Source organism: Mesoplodon mirus (assembly GCF_964341445.2).
Source record: "Mesoplodon mirus genome assembly, chromosome: 4".
NCBI lineage: Eukaryota > Metazoa > Chordata > Mammalia > Artiodactyla > Ziphiidae > Mesoplodon > Mesoplodon mirus.
Window position 1 is genome coordinate 16,966,282 of NC_138979.1, and position 22,471 is coordinate 16,988,752.

At 40.8% G+C, this 22,471-nt stretch overlaps 1 protein-coding gene across 4 annotated transcripts in view; it reads right to left on the minus strand.

Moving 5' to 3' along the window:
- NRP1 (neuropilin 1) overlaps positions 1–22,471 on the minus strand; it is a 138,338-nt gene that overhangs the window by 112,942 nt on the left and 2,925 nt on the right. For all 4 annotated transcript variants that reach the window (XM_082618467.1, XM_082618470.1, XM_082618469.1 and 1 more), the window contains exon 2: positions 21,275–21,449. In XM_082618467.1, coding sequence (XP_082474593.1) covers positions 21,275–21,449 — 175 coding nt within the window. The remainder of the gene's footprint in view (positions 1–21,274; positions 21,450–22,471) is intronic.

Consider the following 22,471-nt stretch of genomic DNA (forward strand, 5'->3'; position numbering starts at 1 on the left):
CCTTCAAGAACAACAAACAAAGCGTTATTGATCTTTCTGTGTCCGGTACCCACTAGTGATACTGGCATATGATACACACACACACAATTTTTTTTTTTACTGAATAAGATCAAATAATGTTGGCATGGATTGAGAAAGAAGAAATGAAGATTCTGGTTTTTTCAAACTTTGAGAATCTGTTTTCCGGTCAAGGCATAAATGGGGGATTTAACCAAATCACATGAGGAAACAAGCATTTCCTGTGTAATACTTAGCTGTTCTTGGGAAATAACTAGATGAAATTTGGTTAACACATAAACAAAGGTCAAACAGTTGAAAAGAACTGAAACACATTATAATAATTAGTTTAGGAGGTGACCCAAGACGTTTTCAGTAAAATACTTGCCATTTTTGGCCTCCATTCCCTCTTCTTTCACTGATTTGCTTTTCCTTATTTGAATGGAACCCCTACCCCCAGAACTGTATCATCACTGAAAAAAGTTGAGAAAGCTAGGAGAATGGGGAAGAAAACAAACACTGCATAAGAGAACTTGGCAACATTTTTTTCCTTCTCTGAGGTTCCCCGTCAGCCATCTCTGTCCTGATCCACAAGCCCCCAGTTATTTTTATTTTATTTTATTTTTTACTGAAGTATAGTTAATTTACAATATTGTGTTAGTTTCAAGTGTACAGCAAGAAGATTCATTTATACATATATACATGTATTCTTTTTCAGATTCTTTTCCATTATAGGTTATTACAAGATATTGAGTATAGTTCCCTGTGCTACAACATAGGTCTGTTTACCTATTTTATATAAAGTAGTGTGTATATGTTAATCCCACACTCCTAATTTATCTCCCCCCACCTCCAAAGGCCCCAAATTATTGCCTCACTGGTCCCTTTGCTCTTTAGCACCCAGGGCACCAGAAGGCTGGTACACAATGACTGTCCCTTAGCGGCCATCCCAGTGCCATTATCCAATTGAAACTTAGCTTCAAGATAAGCTGTGTCTTTCATTACGTGCTCTGGAGAATGAAATGAAACGACTCCATAAACCAATGGCCATGTGATTGGCATTCAATCTGCTCATCTCCTTTTATTTGTGGACCCATTCAGTCGAGGTCCGAATTTTTACAAAGGTGCACGGCACCCCTCAAAGATGGCATGAGGCCACTGCTTGAAAGCTTCTGCGGGGAGAGAAGCTCACCACGTTATGAAATGGTCCCTCATCAGGGTAGAGAGAGAGTAGAAAACCATGTCTTGAGTCTAAGCAATGAAACCCCCAAAAGCAAAAGCATCCATACCACCAGACGACTTAAAGCAATGTAAACAATTGAATCAGTTCTTTGTAACTGAAGAGCGATCTGCTATAGAACCATGCACGCCCTGATGGTGTGTCCTGCCAGGTCACAAATGAGCGCCTGTGACATTACAAAGGCCCAATCCACAGCACACAGGGACAATAGCGGGAATCAATGGTTTGGGTGACCTCGCTGGTAATTCCCTTCTAAGATTTGCTGTCACCTATTTAGGTGGATAACAACTATTCTAATGTGCTGAATTGCATTTGTACAAACATATGTAATGTAGTAAGACCATTTAAAAAATATGTGAAACTCTTAAGTTAAAATAACTCAAGATTCGACCTGGACATCCCTGGGAAATCATATTTTATGAGTTAGGAGGTTTGTTATGGTGTATTAGGATGATAATTTCTACCTATTTGTCTCTGTTCTACCCTTTGAGATGACACAGAATAAGTTCTAAACCGCTTGGAGGACTCACTGCAAAAGGGGGTGCATGCATCCCAAAGCACCATATCACAAAAGTGCACAACCTGCAACAAACCACAAAGAGGAGACACACCAGAGCTCAAAAGGAAGGGTGGACAGGTAAGGGAACCACTGTTCTGGGGATCAGGAGAACCAAGTTTGCACCAGGGACCCACTCACTGGGCAAGTCACTCACTGTTGAAACACCTGTTTCCTCATCCATCAGATAGAAGGATCAGAATGTAAACCTGGGGTTATCTTCCTGGCTAGTTGCCAAGCAGTAAATGTGTGTCTATAACTTTCTACACATTTTTAAAAATGTGTATTATGACTAGAAGCTTATGGTGGGAACACAATTTGGGGTCTTTTAGTAAAAAAGAGTTATTTCTAAACAAAATCTTAACTTACAGCTATTATACATATATGGGGTTTGTGTGTGTATGTGTGTGTGTGCAGGAAAGTTATTGTTTACACTAATCTGCTAGGGTTAAATCCATTTTTTCCCCAGCTCTTTGTTACTTGCTTGGGCTGACTGGGCACACACTTCTATTATTGGCAGAGGGCTGTCTACATCAAGCTCACATTGTTTCTCTAGCATAAATAAGAGAGACAGAAACAATGAGCATATAACCACTGCTGGACTCAGATGTGGTGTTTATGAAGGCAGCTGCTTTTGCATTCTTGGGGTCAGAAGGATGTGTGCGTGTGTGCGTGCAGCTACGTAAGAGCCAACAGCCCTTGAAAGCAACATCCCTTCATCCTTATTGTGCCAGAAGGATCCTTCATTCAAAGCACCTTCACAAGAGAGGTAGACAACCAGGGAAATAACATAATAAAACATATTTTATCCCCCTGGTCAATTTACAAGTTTCTTTGACAGATAATTGCTAATTATCTCTGTCTTAGTAGCATTACTTAGGCAGTTACACTTGGTGTATGTCCTTAGTGTTTTACACCTTTTTAAAGGTAGTCAATGATGTCTTTTAGCTGCTCTACAAAGGGTCACCTAAGGAAAAGCAATTGTATGCTTAACATCTGGGAAAAATACTGCCTGTTGTGTAGGTTCCATGAGAACAAAGTTATTTCTCGGATTTTTCCCTTCCGGCTTCAGCTTTGTTTTCCTAGGAATAGTGCAGTAACGCTGGAATTAATGAGTGACGGAGCCCTTGATTGAATCAATGTTGAGTGAAAGTCATTTGTATACATAGATGTGACTCTTGCCGTGGGAGTCAGAGTGAATTTCTCAAGAAAGTGCCAAGAGAAGACGCAGGGCAGACACAGCTGCCTGACAGAGGCAGACAGAAGCCTAACTTTACAGACCTTTCCATACGCCACATATGTTGAAACAACAGGCTGATTCATAGTTTCCTCGCTTAGTTTCCAAATTGCCTTGCAACAGAAGCAGATTGACTGCCTTCCCTGGTCTGTAACTGGGATTCACAATCCTACAAGCTCCAATCTTCAGAAAGGAAACACTGCAAAGCATGGCTCCCTTTTTTTTTTTTTTTTTTTGCAGTATGTGGGCCTCTCACTGTTGTGGCCTCTCCCGTTGCGGAGCACAGGCTCCGGACATGCAGGCTCAGCAGCCATGGCTCACGGGCCCAGCTGCTCCGCGGCATGTGGGATCCTCCTGGACCAGGGCACGAACCCGTGTCCCCTGCATCGGCAGGCGGACTCTCAACCACTGCGCCACCAGGGAAGCCTGGCTCCCAATTTTTGATAGCCACAAATTCAGATGTTTTCACAGAACAGCCGAATTTTCAATGAAGACAGGGGTTGGCAAACTATGGCCTGCAGACCAAATCTGACCAACCCCTGTTGGTCTGTTTTTATAAATAAAGTTTTACTGGAACACAGCCATGCCCATTCATTTACCTATTGTCTATGGCTGCTTTCTCATTATAATGGAGGAGTTAAGTCACTGAAATTGAGATTGTTTTGCCAGAGAAGCCTAAAATATTTACTCCCTGGTCCTTTGCAGAAAGTGTGCCAATTCCTAATTTAAAATATCAATTTACGTCGTAAAAATATCAATTTCTTTAAAAATGTAGATGTAATTTTAAAGTAAACATCACCAACCTCCTTTATCCCTGAGAATAACCCTCTCAAGCAAGTTGGTAATTTGTATCAGGAGTCTTGTTACTATCATTGTTCAGTTCAGGAACCATACATCTAGGAATCTCTTCTAAAGAAATTCTCAAAGATACATAAAGACATGCATACAGATGTACAACTGAGCATCGTTCACATCTGCCTGTAATTCTGAGTAACTGAAAACAATCTAAATATCCTAAGCAGTTTGGGTTAAAATTATTATTTTGCAAGGTCATGTGACATAAAAGATATGTTTTAAAAACTATTTAAGGACCTAACATAAAACGCTTAAAATGTAATTTTTAGAGAAAATGGTAGGGTAAAAGGTGTCTATAAAGAACCATCTCAATTTTTTAAACATATGTATATTTCTAAATGCCAAAGAAAAAAGGCTGAAAAAAGACATATGAAAAATACAGACAGTGTTGTCTTTGAGTGCCAGGATTATGGGTGACTTATTTTCTTGTGTTTTTCAAATATTTATTTAAGGGAAAAATATGCAGCATGGCTCCCTCATACATATGCAAACTCAGTGTGTGTACATGTCTCCATAAAAGGCCTATTGTGCAAAACAGAATATGAGGTTTGCCAAGCCACACAGAACATTTTTATTTAGAACTATAAAAATTGTATTTTTTTAAAAAAAAGAGAATCTGCAAACCTTGAGTTTTAAAAAGTGATTCTATGGAACACATACATTATACTTCATTTAAAACAGAGAAATTAATCCAAAAATTGTCAATGGACTTACATAACAATTAGGTTTTGAAATTTATTTCTGATAACTCTGTGCTCAAGAAAAATAAATATGCATGCCTTTTTATTTAATTAACAAAAATGTTTGTCCCAAATAAAACTCTTCTCTGCCATTCTGTGGTTGGCCCATTTCCCAAAGAGGCCATTTCTTTGTATGGATTAAAGATGGCAGATTGGTAAGCCTTGTGATACCACTTTTTCCTCAAGTCCATGGCAGGCGCTGCAGTCCATTCTGCTACTTTTTTCTCGAATGCACTCCAAGTGGCAACAACTACTAATCAATCAGCGGTATCGCGATAGCAAACATATCTGCCACCCTCCACGTGGCGACATAACAGGTTTGGCAAGTTAATTCTTAGCACCCTCCTTCTTTTAAGACTAAATGGGGGACTTCCCTGGTGGCGCAGTGGTTAAGAATCCTCCTGCCAATCAATACAGGGGACACGGGTTCTATCCCTGGTCCGGGAAGATCCCACATGACACGGTGCAACAAAGCCTGTGCGCCACAACTACTGACCCTGCGCTCTAGAGCCTGTGAGCCACAACTCCTGAGCCTGTGTGCCACAACTACGGAAGCCCGCACGCCTAGAGCCTGTGCTCCGCAACAAGAGAAGCCACCGCAATGAGAAGCCCGCGCACCGTAACAAAGAGTAGCCCCCGCTCGCAGCAGCTAAAGAAAACCCGCGTGCAGCAACAAAGACCCAACGCCGCCAAAAATAAATAAATAAATAAATTAATTTTTAAAAAAGACTAAATGGTCAAACCCCTTTTGATCAGCATTGAACCTGATCATCTTACTTCGAAAGCAACAGACTTTTGTGTGTATATTTCAACAGCATCTCAAAATGTCTGAAATGGGACCCACTGTCTCTTTTCTTTGACTATTGACAGTGCCGGTACTGTTTTTCCAGACCCGAGGATGGAGACATTTAATCATTAAAGTACCAGTCTTCAACTCCACTCGAATCCTATCACTGGTCAAGTTCTGACCATGTCTCCTTGAGGATACCTCTTTCTTTCTATTTCCACTGCCACTACTTAACGTTCAGGGAGCGATAGGGACATTTCGGGGGAAGAGATGAAGATGGAATGGTAAGATGAAACATCTACCCATTTACTTAGTCACTAATATTTTTATCAAAGAATTATTATTTTTATGCCCTGGCTAGGGCTATGAGGTAGAAAAGATGTCATACAGCCTCTTTCTTCCCTTTCTGTTGAATTTGTCCCACTTGAAGAGCCAGTAAAATGGCTGGTGGGGCTATAAACCAACTCCAAAAAGTCATAGCTGATTGTGTTCAGTCCCCACTCAGATTCCTGTATATGAATCACCCAGAGGCCGTATCCCCAGCAGCCCTGCTGAGCTGGCTTCTGGCAACGTATACTTTGAAGCAACCCCAAACCATCCTGGGAAGCTTTGGAAGCCACATGCTCACTCTGCCATGTCTGGTGCTTCCTGAGGCCCGTCACTCAGGGCCTGCTGGAGGGTGAAACAGGGATGGACTGGGACCAATAATTTCAGGCAAAGAAGACATGACCTGAAGTTAGAATAGCCAGTCAGTGCCAGGCGTGGAGAGTAGGCATCACCGGTCAAGTATCCGGGGCTGGAGATGAAGTGAATTTGGAAAACAAGGGTAGCCCAGCTGAGGGCTGAATCAAAGCAGGTCTGGAGCCCCAGCAGAGGGTTCCAAGTCGAGAGCATCACAGCCAGGAACAAACTTGATGCTCGGCCAACAGTTGCCTCAGCCAGACATTTTCTATATGCATCCTGTTTGGTGCAAGAGCCAGGTCCCCAGGGGGCCTGTCTTGGAACTGCAGGGGAAGATAATGAGGATCCACAAGCTGGAAGGGCACAGAGGCCACAAAGGACCCTCCTGCTGCAGCAGCTGTCCTTTGTTTATCATTGTCTTCCTGGAATGTAAGTGCCATGAGGGCAGGGCATGATGCTCTAAACCTAAACAGTAATCGGCACATACTAGGTAGTCAGTAAATGCGTAGTGAATGAATGAATGAATGAATGAGGTAGCAGACAACAGTTGAGCTATTGGAGGAGGAATTCTGGTGTCCAAATAAACAATGCTTTACAAAGTGCCTGAATTTATCCCAACTCTCAAGTTTGTGAGTTCTGCATTTATGACCATGTGTATTTTTTTTCTAAGTCTATGTCATGATGAATGTTCAACAGTGAACTCGTGTTCATCATCCATCTCAGGGCCTGTGCAATCAATACATAAACCAAACCCTCAGACAACACTGATAAGAAACATGAATAGTTTAAAATCTCAAGGTCAGGCCCAGGAAAACTGTAATGACAAAAATAATGGGGGTTGACAGTTCGAGTTCTTTTTTTAGGATGGTGTTTAGAAATACTAGACATTTTTCAATTAATGCTGGGAATTAGCTAAATAACTTTAGACGTTAGTCCACGATTGATCATTTGCTTTAACAAAAATATGGCTCAGGAGGACCAAACAGAGGAGAAAAGTACAATTAGTATGGTCATTCATTTCAGGTCCTGTTTACATTTGCAAATTGAACGACTTGGGCTTATTTTTTTAAACTAAGTTTCCTGCCTGTAATAGCATCATTAACATTCATCTTTATTGGTAGCGCATCTGTGTTTAAATTCTTCAGAAGCACCTAGTCAAATGTGCTAAGGAAAGGACAAACATAGAAGGACAGCAAATTTTGTCCACATCTCTGCCCCTGTTCAGCCTTTGGCAAGCTGCTTAGTCTTTCAACATTTGGGTGATTTCATTCTAACATGGGTCTGGTACAAATAAAGAATTTCCCAAGGATGTGTGAATTAACCTGCGGTTATAAAGAGTTCTGAAATGATGATGTGCTATCAATGCTAAGTCAAATTATGAAATTACACCTTTGCAAAAATGCTATTGTGGGAATAAATGAATCTGAACATTGTATTTACAGTGTGATTTGCTTCTGAAATAGAATATTCATAATGGGCCTCAGCAGGCGACAACAAAGTGCCATCATATCTCCTGTTGATAGACCACAATCTCAGAAAATTATTTTTACAATGGCGTCTGAATAAGCGCCTTAATTCAAGGCTGTTTTACACAAATAGATACATAGCTTACACTGCCATGGAGACATAAAGAGTAAGGTGGGAAGCATGAACAAAATCGCTGTTCTCATTCCTTTGTACTTTTGCCAATGTAATCTCTGTTCTTTACAATCTAATTTTAACAAGCTATGTTGAACAAAAAGGTAAGGTAAAAGCTACTTCTGTGTTAGTGATCAAACCCGAGTTTAGGTTAATCCTCAGGTTATCAACTGCAGTTAAATTACCCTTCGAACTTGGCCTGTGGCTCATCCAGTTTCAAGAACAAACTACTCATCCCTACAGAGAATTTCCGTAGCCTGCAAATGTTATATTCAGCAACAGCAGAACAATAAATGAGTATTTCTGAGGCCACATTCCCAGTTCTTTTAAATAAATGATTCGCTAAAACAGCCCTGTTCATGGGTAAGATTAAGGTCTAGGTGAAAAAGTGAATGATTCCTTGGAATAAATGCGGCCAAAATAGAGTTTTAAATGCCTGACACAATTGGGGGGTAGAAAACAGACATGAAATCTGTGTCTTGGAGGAAAAAAAGCAGTAGGCAGAGGCTGTGTTGCAAAAGGCAGGGAGGGTCTGGGCTGAGCTGGGGTAGCTTGGAGAGAGAAGTGGGAGGGATGAGGGGTCTTGTTAAAAACCAAAGAAAGGGGCTTCCCTGGTGGCGCAGTGGTTGCGAGTCCGCCTGCTGATGCAGGGGACACGGGTTCGTGCCCTGGTCCGGGAAGATCCCACATGCCGTGGAGCGGCTGGGCCCGTGAGCCATGGCCACTGAGCCTGCGCATCCAGAGCCTGTGCTCCGCAACGGGAGAGGCCACAACAGTGAGAGGCCCGCGTACCGCAAAAAAAAAAAAAACAAAGAAAGGAGCGGGAATCAGGGCCAGGCTGAATGGTCAGAAAAGGCATGTTTGGAATTTGCTCTTGTGGCACCAGGGTTCCCCCTGCATAAGCTGAGTCCCATGTTAGAGGCAAAGGGGGCTCATTTTGCAGGACCCATCCCTCCCACCCTACAGACGAGGAAATGCAGGTGCAGAGAGATGAAACACGCGAGCCCACAGCTATTTGGAGGCTGTCACTTCTAGAACTCAGGATCACGATGGGTTCCTAGAGGCATCATGGGTGAAGGCCACACCGACCACAAAGCCAGTCTCCGGAGGGAACTGTGAACGTGAAAACACAGGACGGACCCCAAGGAGAACAAGTTGAGGGCATGCTCAGCTGGCCCCCTGCCTCGGCCCCAGCTCATCTTTCCCCCACAGGGAAATGGAAGAGCTTATCCTACGAGTCGTTCTAATCTCTGGATGCAGACAAACCTGAGATGTGACAGTGAAGGGGTGCTATGGGTTTCCTGACCAGAGATGTCACACAAACATCCAGAAATATCCCAGAGAACTCGTGTAAGGTCATGGCGTCGGGGAAGCAGCAGGAATGTGGAAACTAGCCATGGTGGCTGAGGGGCTTACTGTTGTGGACATGGCCATGCACCTGCTCCTTCTTTGTCCCTCCCTCTTGGGTTGACACTTGCCTATTGTGACACACACAGCTTTAAGAAATGCTTAGCAAACACTGTTATGGTGAGAAAGGTGAGAGCCGGGGGAGCAACTGAAACCCCTCACGGTCCACTTCAGCAAACGCCTTGGGCTGATTCGGTCTGTCTGCTCTCCAGGACAGCATCTTGACGTGGCTGCTCTAGGACACAGGGCTTGGTTTTTACCTGGTGACGTGGACAAACATATTTACAACACTCAGCACAGGATGCATCCCGTGTTGCTCTTTCTAAGGGAGAAGTTCACGTTCTGTGTCTTCCCCAGCAAGCCTACTGTGAAGTTAACATGTGCATTTTGGGGGGTTGCCAGCTGGAAGGGAAGAAGGCTCTAAATTATTTGTGTGAAATTTAGGTAAAGGTGAGCCCAGAGAGTAATATACAATAGACATAGTTTACAGAGTTGTGATACAAAGTCCCAAGAGTTTGGGGATGTCAGAACATGCTCAGCAACCTGGACTGTTCCTACAAGGTTAATACATTTGATGCCTCTAACCCCAAAACAGATTGTGGAGATGACTGTGAAACAGAAAGAAGAGATTTCTGTCAAGCAGTACCTCTGCATCTTTTTTGAGATTTAGCTAAAGCTACTCACATGTAGACATTCTAGGCTTTTCAAAGTAGAGGTTTTTAGAGGAAACATGTAAGTTTGACTCCACTACCCCGGAAAATGAAGGGTTTACCCTGTAAATGAGAAGTGTAAGTGTGCATGTTCGTAGTCTAATTAAGTTAGAGCTTTTCCCGGGCAGCTGACTCGGTTCTTTGGCGCTAGATGAACACGCTGAGAAGGATGTCAGTCAGCCAATTCAATTTGGCAAATATTAATTGAGCAGCTGCTACAGGCAAAGCACTGTGGGAGGCTCTGCCAGGGCTGGGAAACACTCTCAGCCTCTGCTCTGGAGCATCTTCCAAACTAGCTGTGTGAACAGTAGCAGAATATTAATGATTATGACCAAACACGGAATACTGTAAGGAACGTGAGTGATGCAGAAACATAGTTCTTGGGGGTGTGTCCGAGGACAGAGAAAGAGACCACGTTTCATCAGAAATGGCTTTCAGAAGGAAGCATCACTGCGGGTAGGGCCAGATGATGGGCCACACGTTGACAGGGAGACTCAGGTCTGTGTAAGGCACTGACCCCTTGTCCGTCTGGGAAGGAAACAGCCCGTGAAGAGGCATGGGATAGGAAAGCTGGAGTGACTATGAAGAACTCCAAGGCGGCCACTTTGGTTGAATATAAAAGAAAACCACAGGAGAAAGGCCAGAGAGGCAGGTGGGAGCGACACGGTTTCATTTCTAGTTGAATTGAACTCGTAATTCAAGGCTGAGAAACACAGATGAAGCAAGGGGGGAATGGGGAACTCTCCATGTTTCTAAGCAGGGGTGGGAGGAGAAGGAGGAAAGCCCCATTCCTGAGGCTAATGTGTCAGCACCAGGGATTGGTTAACAAGTGTTGGAATTTGAGTGCTAACAGGAGAAACATAACAGAAAAGATAGATGCGATGGATATTGTAGTTACATGATTTAGAGGCTTTAAGCTGGTGTGTGGGACAAATAGGCATCAAGAGACGCCCCAGTCTCTCAAGGGTTCTGGACCGTGTTGTGCAAGGTTAAAGAAATTCAGGCCGGGAAAAGGCCAGTGGTTTGGAGCCTGAGAATAGTCACTGGAATCTAACATCTGTGCAAACAATTCAGTCAACTGGAGGGGAGAGGACTTAGGCTGAGAAGGGTTAAGGGAGAAAGTGGAGTTCTGGGGTGTAGACACCACGTTCAAAGCCCTTGGCAGTCATAGGAAAGGGAGAGAGAGGTGAGAGATTAGTCTGAAGAGTAACAGGTCCAAGGAGGGTTTCTTTTACTCACGAGTAGAAAGTCCTACAGAATCTGCTGGACCAGGGAGGCCCACAAGGTCCCACAAGAAAGAAAGAAAAGCCCTTCTGCTGGACCCCCAGCCATACACAGATGTGGTCATTTCAAAGGAAAACTGTGCTGGGGGAACTCTGAGAGGCTGCAGACATCATTTTTATCACATACGACCATTCTTGAGGGTGAGGTGACGAGAAGAGTCTAAAATAGGAATCTCTTCTCAGCCACTGTCCTAAGGGCCTTCCTGAGGACGTGCTTTTCTTCGAGGCCACCGAGAATCACCCCCTCTGCCCGGCCCCACTATTGGGAAATCTGTCCTAACCAGAAATGGGGAGAAGGAGACGGCAAGGTGAAAGGGGCTGAGGCTGCTAGAAACTGAGGGAAAGCAGGGAGGATGGAAGGTACCATCAGTTTTAAAATATTGATTTTCCCAGCTGCTTTTCACTATGAATTTATAATACAAAATCCATGTAGTTTCCTCTCTCTTGGACACAACTATAATGGCACTATTTGGTTTAACTGATTGGGAAGAACGGACATCCCTGTTGTAATAACCACCATGACACTGGCTCCTGCCTTAAAGGATGGGCTGGTTTCCCACTGGATTGTACTGAATATATTTATAAGTCCGAAGGCACACCTTGGCAAATAACGGCTCTGTAAGGCCATTAATGCTATTATCAAGTTTGTGACATTGAGATAGCATCTTCCTTGAATTTTCTAGAAACTCCAGCCATCCAGATTTTTATTTTTATTTTTTATTTAAAAAAACTTTTTTTGGAGTATAGTTGATTTTAAGTGTTGTGTTAGTTTCTGCTGTACAGCAAAGTGAATCAGTTATACATGTACCCATACCTACTCTTTTAAAAATTCTTTTCCAATATAGGTCATTACAGAGTATTGAGAAGAGTTCCCTGTGCTATACATTAGGTCCTTATTTGTTATCTATTTTATACACAGTAGTGTAGATTTTTAGAAGACTGCAATCATGACACACTTAACCAGCCAATTTATTATAAGAACATCCAGAAATTCTTGTTGGCTGAATACACGTTGAGCATGAGATACCATCTCTATTGTGGTTGTGTGCCGTGCTCTTGAAATATTTATGTGTCTCCTCCCAAGGATGCAGACTTTATTGTTTACAGTCTGAACTTATTTTAAGGAAGTAAACCTGCGGATGCAGTTCCTGTTAGAGTAATACCTAGGCTTTATTTAACATATTTATCTTGTATTCCTAAGATATTTCCACCTACGTTATCTCATCCACGTTGTGTTATTAAGATTGGGAGAGAAAGGAAAGCATTTTGTTTTCTTCAGAAAGAGAAGGAAAAAGATGAATTGAAGCTGTGTCTAGGTAGACACAGACCTTGATGTCGTTCCGTCTTCCTCAGCCATGCGGTTAACACTGTCAAACCACAGTATTAATGGTGGCACAACCAAGCCATTCATAGATTGCAGCCCTGCCCGTATGACCTGTGTCCTGTCTCATAGATGGCAATGCACGGCAGAGGGGCAATTATAACCCACATCCCTAATTCTCACCAGAACACTTTTTCACAGGGAGCTGCTCACATGATCCCGACAATCAGAAATCCCCAGTTCGTGTTAATGAGCTAACACACACGTCAGGCACGGTGCTAGCACAGCTACAGAGGGAAATGAGGATGTGCCTTGAAGGACTGAACCAGTGTAGCCTAAGGGTGACTCAGTAGGGGCCTCAGCCAGGGACAAAGAAATTGGCACTGGAATAAAAGGTAAGGAAAATGCAAATTTTGTTCCTTGGGAAAAAAAAAAAAAGGAAACTTCCAATCAGTGCTAACTCCCCCCACCCCCTGCCCCTTCCTTCAGTTTAATGTCAACAGCCTTCGATGAAAAATCAAGTTATGGGCTACCCCTTGTAGGGGCTACTACACCTAAAAACCAACATAATCCTGAATCAGACCAAGTCAACCCAGTGCCACCAACTTCGTGGGGATCCGTGTCCTTCATTGCCTTTGAGTCAAGAGTGTGTTCTTTCTTCTTTAAATTTGGAAGTTTAGTGCTTTCTAATTTTGTAAAGCTATCTAGCCAGGACTAAGATTTTGACCACATCTTAACCTTTTCCGTGCCAGTTCAGTGACCAAGGGTATCTTACACAATAGCAGGCCTGCTCACAGCACCTGGTAGTTACAGAGTCAGATGAGGACTTGAAATCGTGACTACACTGACTGGCCTTTGCCTCCTCTGGCTGTTCTAAAGAAATGTAAGAACTCGAATGGGGAGACATTCAGCATCCTCTTTCAGACGGGACTTGGCTGTGCTCTCCGTGACATGCCAATCTATCATAGAAGCAACAAGCCATCACCTCCAACCTGTCCGGCTGCTTGTACAAGTGACTGAAGAGATAAAAACAAAATACTCTGGAGCATTGGTTTCTTCTCAAAAAACACTCTTCTGTTTCTCATAGGGACCCAGTGCCTTGAGCAAACATTCTCTCTTTAACCCTTACAGAGTCACTGTGGCCAACACAAGTATCGAAATATTACAAATAGGGGAGCTGTGGGAAAGCAAAACTTTCCTGCTATTTGCCTGAAATTAAGTGAATGAGAGGTGTTTGGAAAAGAACCCAGTCTTCTTACTCCTGGGCTTGTGAGGATCTGGTATACAGCTGGTACAGCTGGTATCTCATATGTCCCTTGAACTAACTGTATAAATGGAAACTTTGTGCTGCCTGGTTACCAGGCCTTCAAATAAATATTGTATTTATGTGTGTTTTGTGTTTTCAAACTCCATCAACCGAAGGAACCAGAATTCAGATACACCCCCTGCCACATCCACTGCAAATTTCATTGCTAAGACAAGTTTTGACTCAGTGGAAAATCATCAATTTGTTGGAAGTTTCTGTGCACAAGGCTTCACTTAATCCAAACTAAGAGTTTAAAATTTAAGTCCTTCCTCAGAATCAGCTGGTTTGTATTTAAATTTTTGTGTGTTTCATAGAAGAAAACGGCTGCTGAATAAAAAGTAGTCTAGTAACATTTCATTTGAATTTTCGCATTCAAAAAGTATATCCCAAGCCCCTTCAATCACAAAGATAGAAAGATATTTGGTGCAGCAGCTGAGCATTTGTGGTCAGTTAATTTCACTTTTCTAAGCCTCAGTGCTATCATCTGCAAAACAGGGATGATAAAAAGATTAAGTGAAATGAAGTCAGATGAAGCACAGAGTGTTTAGTGAGCACATGGCAGCCATAGAGGACTAAGCAGCAAGAACCAGCCACGACGACTCCTTTCTATCAATGTTATGTGGCAGCCTGGATGGGAGGGGAGTTTGGGGGAGAATGGATACATGTATATGTATGGCTGAGTCGCTTTGCTGTGCAGCTGAAACGATCACAACATTGTTAATCGGCTATACTCCAATATAAAATAAAAAGTTCAAAAAATTAAAATAAAAAAAGTTTTAAAATTAATAAATAAATAAATATTCTATTGATGATTTAAATTCAAGGAGAAAAAACACGTTGACCATAAATAAGATATATGATATGTGCAATACAGACCTGGGCTTGATGAGGAGAACAACTATGTTACAAGCAATTGAACGGACAGAAGCCAAAAGATTTTTTTTTTTCCTCTCCGTGCTTCTGCAGAATTTACTAGAATTCTGAATGAAAGCAGTTCACCTTCTGTGCTATCTGTAAATGACTAAATGACTTCAGCCATAAGCCATCATAATGTGTTTGGTGTGCTTCACAGCCAATCTGAGGGTTGTCCCGACCTTGTGTCATCCTAACTGACCTGGATACTGGACACAGTTCAATCAACCAGAGAAGAGCAGGAAAAATCTTCTTTGGAGGTGCTATGTTCTGCCAGGTCACTGACTCCTACAGTCAGGATTGATTACAAACACCCAATTAAGAGGCATTTGGAACCTGATCTGAACACTAATCTTGTCTCTTGTTTTTCTTCAGGCTTAATGATCAGCCTTGATGAATACTACAACGACCATTAGTTAAGTCTATTTTATAGTCTCCCTCACAAGCACACACATGCACATATGTGTTTGTGTATGTGCTTCTCCGAAGGATGTCAGCATGCATACAAGTATCACGTTTTATGCTGGAAGGAAAGGAGCTGATAATACACATGCTGGCTGCACGCATATGTCTCCCTTGGATCAATTATGAAGTGCCGCCTCCCCAAAGTGAAATCTGGTTGGAAATGCCATGCACATGTTGATTCAATTGGATAAAATTTCAACTAATCTTCTCATAAAGGTTGTTTCTTTCAAATTACAGAAATGCCCAACACACAACAACCTTGTAATACTCAAAATTCATTATGATCCAATGTGATTGCTTATAGGAAGAAATAATAAAGGAAATTAATTTTATTAAACACATGGAGTTCTGTTCAAATTAAATCAGTGCTAATGCGGAAAGAAATCAAAAGGAAGAAAGCAGATAATTATCTGCTTGAGCAGCAACCAAGGATGCTGCAGGTGGTAGCAACCACACTGACCTCGGCTGTTCTGAGAAGAGTTCATTTTTACCCATTCAATAGTTTTTTAATTGAATTTAGCTTGGTGGTGGTGCCTCTCATGTTGCCCATGTTGGGAAGTTACTTGAGATCAAAATCAGCAATGAAAAGATGAGGAAAAATAAAGCAAAGGAAGATCGTTCTGAATTTGCCTGGCATAAAAAGCAGGCTCTTGGACCAAAAACTTTGTGTTTATTTTAACATAACTGTATTATAAGCAAGAAATATATTTCTATAGTAGTCACCGAAAAACAATTAGAAAAAATGCTTCAGTAAGACTGTTTTGGGATTAGAACAGTACATTTTTTTCTATCCCCATTCCAAAGAGTTTGGCGATCTTCAAAGGATAGTACATCCAGACTTCAAGACTATAGATGAGTTTTGTCTGATTTTGAAATTTATAAAAATTCAAATTTATAAAATTTATAGAAATGGAATCACACAAGTCAGGATGGCAGCTGCCCTTGAGGCCAAAGGTCAGAGACTTAAAGTGGACAGGAGGTGGCCTCTTCCTAGGAAGCTGGAAATGTTTGCTCTGGTTTGGTTATATGGGTGTGCCCACTTTGTAAAATTGTATCAAATGTTACACTTAACTTTGTATATTTTTCTAGATATAGATTATAATTTAATATACTTTTATATTTAGTATAGAAAAAAGAGAATTACTTTGGCAAAAAATACCCACTGTTTTCCATATAACAAAGTCTTTGTTTGCTTTGATGCTCTAAAACCCAAGGCTAGGACTAGGGGTACACCCATGCCTCAGATACAAAAAAACTCACTACTCAGGATAAATAATACTTTAATGCAATTTAAAAAAATTAAAATTAATGCAAAAATCCATGCAGAACAAAGTAAAGATCAAAACAAAAAATATAACTTAGGGAAACCAAAAATGGAACTTATAGTCCCCAAATTCCCTATAACAACAAAGTTACCATTGTATAATTACATTTTCAGGAATAATCAGATTTGAGGAACTAAGGGAAGATTAATTTTCATTCAGTGAGTTTATATTCTATGAAAATAAATGGTGTTTCAAAGTTTATAGCAGCTTAGTAAATTTTAAAAGTAGCATTAAAGACAATGTGTGATTTATTCCAACAAAATCCCTAGACTTGAGTATCGTCTCTATTTAATTACAGTTTTACTGTTTAAACTTCATATGAAGTTACAAGAGTGAAATCTTCCTTTGATTGCACTGAATTAAGATAAAGACACCAATTTATTGGTTACACAAAGAAAAGGTTACAAATCTTAATGAGAGAAAAGCATTTATGGGATGTTAGCCTTGCGTCTTGGTGAAATCCTACGAAACAGCCCTGACAAATCAGGCAGTGAAGTCAGGAAGTTGTCACTCAGAACACCTCCCTTCTCCCCCATCACCACCACCTTTTTAGACTCTCTTTCTGGAGCTTCACATTCATTTTCCTAATGTTTTTAACCCAATGTCTGTGAAATTTTTATTGCTCCCCAGATGACATCTGATCTGAATGTAACCACACACCTCTTTGCTCAGCAGTATTTGTCACAAACCATTATAAATTATCATGCTGATAGTTTGCATTGCTGGGAAACCGGAAAAGCTCCATAAATTCTAACTACTGTATCAATGACATTCTTGTTTATTATGCAGATATAAAGTTTTATGAGAGTCAAGATGGCCGCTTTACCACCAAAGGAAACTCCAGTGGAGTAAGACCCAACCAGCTCAGTGTAAGTACTGAAAACCATTTTCAATGCACAATGAACACTGCCTTCTGACCAACACTCTGCAGGTGGGTTTTTCTTTCTTTTCTGCTTTTAACTCTGCTTTGACACTTCACAAGCACGGAGGAGTTTGCAGGTGCAAAAGAGAGAAATCAGATTCCTCCTTTTCTTCTCCATTCAGAACATTCTGTAGCCTCCTCTGGTATCAACATTACAATAAAACCAGGCAGAGCAGTTAGCTAGAAATCCCAGCCCAAGATTAGCCTGCAGACAGACGCTCTACGGCTCCATGGATTGACTGATTGATACCACACCTTGTTCAATGAAAGAATTCAGGGAGTTCTAATATTATGTTTTTGATGCTTATTTGTAATGAAGCCTGATTCAGGGGTGGCATACACATAGATGGTTGAATTTTAAAGCTACCAGGCACAACTTGGACATTCATTTTCCTTAAGGAAATGTCCCCCCCCCGCCCCCCCCATGCACTGTAAAAACCTTTTTGTGAGGTTAGCACAGGTTAATTATGTACTGGGCCAGTCCTGGTGTTCTTCACATGAAAATTTGTGATTGTGTGCATTTCACTGTATGGTTAAAATTATGAGAGAATATTTTAATTTCATGATAAAGAAAACAATAAAATAGAATTAAAAATATTTTTCCTACCAGAGTTTGGCTATTTAATTACTTATGTATTCCTACACTCTAAGAAACAATTGTTTACTTGGGTCTCCAGGATGTTTTGCAATAAGCAAATTGTGAAGGAATCAATTTCTTGAGCTGTCCCATTATGAAAGCTGACTATTCAAATACCGACAGTTTCAAGAGAAATGCAGGATGTATTATATGCGGATCATCCCCATTATTGGATTAACACATTTCGTTTGCTTAGTTTCCTATGTCCAAATGTTCTAACAATCACCAAGTTGTTAAAGATATCTAAGAATGATAATAACGGCTCCTGAGAGGAGCTTCTAGCTTTTCAAAGGGCTTTCATATCCACTACCCTATTTTATCTTACTATAAAACGGGAACAGCAAGTACTTTTTACTGCTATTAGACATATAATATAGCTGAGACAAGGAAAGACATTAAATATCTCAAACAAGACAAACGGCTTGTTCTTAACAGAAATGATAAGTAAAAGCTTACCAGTTCTCTGAACGTGATGTGTCATCTCAAATACATTTTTGGAAGCAGCTTAATATAAACTAAAAAACCCCACAATCCACCAAAACCCCAAAATCTATACTTTTGCACATCCAACATAAACTTTGGAAGTCTATGAATTTATTCCTACAGGAGTTTCTGGTGCTTTCCATCTTGCTAGGGAATTCTAACCCCCTGTAGATTTTAAAGCTGTGGATTCTTCTCACAACCAAAAGGAGATAATTGTGCCACATGTGTAGAATTTTCAGCTGCAACCTTCAACAATAACCAGGAGTCATGTGGACCAGTCAGTCAGGAAAGATAGTGATGGCAAATGTCTTAAGTTGGTCTTCCTATATCATTTTTGGAATTTTCATTGATAAAACAATCAGGGAGCACCACTTGGAAACATGGCACAAAGATATTTTTTCCAGGGCCATAATCTCCATTGACCACATCAAGCTAAAGGTATCAGCCTTCAAGACTGGGCAGGAGATGGCTCCTTCACAGAGAACAAATACTCACTTGCTACAGTTAAAAAACCACCTTATTCTGTAGCATTAAAAAACAAAAACAAAACTCACCATCATAATTACAGAAACAATCTTCTTGGCCTTGTCAGTTTCTTGCTGATATCACTTAAATGGTCCCTTACTCTGAGTTATAATTATCCCTTTTCTTATCATGTTTAAATAACAAAACTAACAAAAAAGTTTGCTCCCCCCCCATCCTACCATACTCTACCTCACATCATGATATGGCAGAGAATTATTTAAGGCTTGCTGTGTGCCAGACACTTGTAAACACTTTACACACATTACCTCATTCAACTGGCTTCCCCTTCTTACACTCCTATGCATTTGGGTGCTGGAGCTGGCTCACACCAGCTCACGAGAACCAGATGTACACACTTCTTTGCAAGTCTGTGCACAGTGACATCACTGTAGTTTGAAACTGGCCATGGTAGGAATATTTACACTACAGAAATCGGCAAATGTCACAGATCAGGACTTGACCTATCCCCTCCCTAGATCCAGTTGTTAACATTGACCAGCACACCACTGCTAATAACTATTCTGAATTCCTTAACTATTATATTACATATATATACATGATCAAAACTCTCAGATCAGGAATTAGTAAGCATGAGTTTACTGAAATCTAATAGCACCTTATTTTGAGGAATAATGTTATTACTTGAGTATGTTTTACCAGAGTTTCTTAAAAATATCTCCTATAGCAGTTTAAGTATTGGCAAAATGCAAAACATAAAACAAAACAAAATAAAATGAAATGGAAAACAAGTCTCCAACTTGTCTAGGTGATTGACATTGTAAAAACCACCATACAGAATACTGGCCAAAAAAAAAAAAAGAATTCCCTGTTTCCAAGAAGTTACTGGAACACTCTATTAATGGCAACTTTCACACAAGATTAAAAACTCAATATAATGCCCTGAAGCACTTCTGAATCACAGAACAAAGATTCAATTGAAATTGGCATAATTTTACCTGCTTTAGTGTTCCACTGATTATTTGGAAATTGACCAACAGGACATGAATGTATGCTAATTCTCCAGGCACCAGATGTTGAATTAACCAGATGACCTCATCTCCCTGACCATGAAAAACGAGGTTACCCCACCAAACCAACAGGTTCTTGAGGACTTCTTGCAGGTGGGAATATTTTCATACTATTCTTTTCTTCTCTAAAAGGGTTATGTGTTGGCAAAGAAAATATTTTAAATAATGAAACTGACTCATTTTAAAACTTGGTAAAACATATCAGTCTTGGAGAAACACTTTAGAAGTGAGATTTAAATAAATTACTTTCCTTTGCTAAAACTATTTATATATCTAAACATCATTGAAGGTTGATATTCAGGTTGAGGTCTCTGGAGAATACACCATGTGCAGTGTGCCAGAACAGGATGACATAGATAAGACAGAGACAGGTGGTCTGCTGCATGGATGTCCAGTGAGAAAAGCAAATTTGGATCTGAGTGGACTGCCGCTTGCAACGTGAAAACATACCTTCCACCTGTGGAAAGCAAAACCTACACACAGTTCTTTCATACGAAGTGAGGAAATATAATTTAGACTGTCCTTCTAGTGAGAATGTTTTCATAATAATGAAACCTGGTATAAATGGATGCTTAGTAACTTAACCATAGAAGGAGATAGGAATGCTAAAGCACATGAACAAACATGATATTCATCGTGAATTAACAGTTCTTTTAGCATTTTCCATAAGAGACTTGCAGTTATTAATCTACTATAAAAATCCCTCATTAGACTTACCCTATATTCCTCATTTTTTTTCAATGACAATTTGCTTTGGTGATGTCAAACTCAGTAAGATAAACACAGTTCTTAGATCACAAAACATGCCCCAGATTTGTTTTAAAAAAATACCCGACCTCACCGTCTGCCAATGCACTATATGAGAGTGACCTACGATATTTCATAAGAACTCAAGTGAGAGTTTGGGTTTCTAATTCTTCACCTTTCCAGGAAAAAAAGACACATATATACACATTTCTTAACAAAAGAGTTCCAAAACCAAAAGTTAACAGGAAAAAGAGTATGAGAAATTACACATTTAAATATAATCTCCCTGGCTTAGGGAACTCAGAAATCACTTAACATAATTTAATTTCCATACCATTGACACATGATCTGGCCTAGATCAGAATCCCTCCTGGATCCATTTACATTCTACGTGGTTCACAGACTTCCCCCCCATAGACACCTGCGCCCACTAGATGGTGCTGTGGCGCCCTGTTCAAACATTCTCACTTACTTGCAGTCTCTGTCTTCCAAATCGAAGTGAGGGTTGAAGTTAATCATAATTCTCTGATATGGGTCAGGAGCCTGAATCAGCCATTCACATTTTTCACTTGGGTGATAGGAATGAGGATAACCAGGAGATGTAAGGTACCCGGGGCTTTCAATTTTTATAGTATCTCCACATTTATCTGCAATAAAAATAATATTTTAGTAGACCTTTTCCTGACAACCAGTTAGGTATTCTAAATTTACATATAAATGACCGGTTATTAAACATTCCATAACTTTTTAAGGGGAGCTCCAAGAGGCGCTTGCAGGTCCTTCAGGTGGCGCCAATACCAACACGCCACCAAAGGGCACTCTTTGATCTCAGGAAGTCGGTTCAGGAGGAAAGTGGACTGAGATCTGATAGGACTCCACCCCCACCCCACACAAAGTTCCCTCCCAAGAAAAAGGTCTTCTAGCATTAAAAACATTAAGTCCCCTCAATGGATGTTAACATGGTCCCCAGGGAGCCTCTGCTAGACTTAATTATCCCCCCAGAAGTGTAATCGCGTTAAGGAGCAAGTTCTAAGTGAAGGCGACTAAAAGATGCTATTTGACCCTTTGTGTTGTTTTTTGATGATAAGCCTGGTTTGTGTCATTGATCAGTGGGGATTGTCATCCAGGATTTCAATTGGCTTAAAGCCAAACCTTTTGTTGTTGTTGTTTTATCTGCCCATAAACCTAAGTGATGTTGAGTTATCTCTGCTTTTGAGATCCAGATCATCAGAGAACAAAGTATACGTGGTGAAGCAGAAATAATTCTGCTCTACTGCTCCAAGTTGCTCAGTCTTGGAGACCAGATCAAAGTAACTGGGCAGAAAGAAAAATAAATAGCTACACAGCATTAATTCTAATTACCTACATGTTGGAAAAAAGCTCCACCACACGGAGGTCTGGGTATCACATATGATGAGCTACACTGTCACAGTTGAGGAAAGGTGAGCTAACAAGTTTTGAGCCCTCCTTTCAAAAAACCCAAAAGCCAAAGTGATTCACTGAGAGCCAAAGAAACCAGTCTCTGGGCTGCTTTATTGTTCAGTGTGGACCCTCATTGTCACTTTTAATGATGGATTTCATATTGGAGAGCCTCAGCCTGCAATGCTGCCACATTTATTGATGCTTAATTTCGAGCAATAAAAATTTGGTGCATAAACTATGTAAGAGG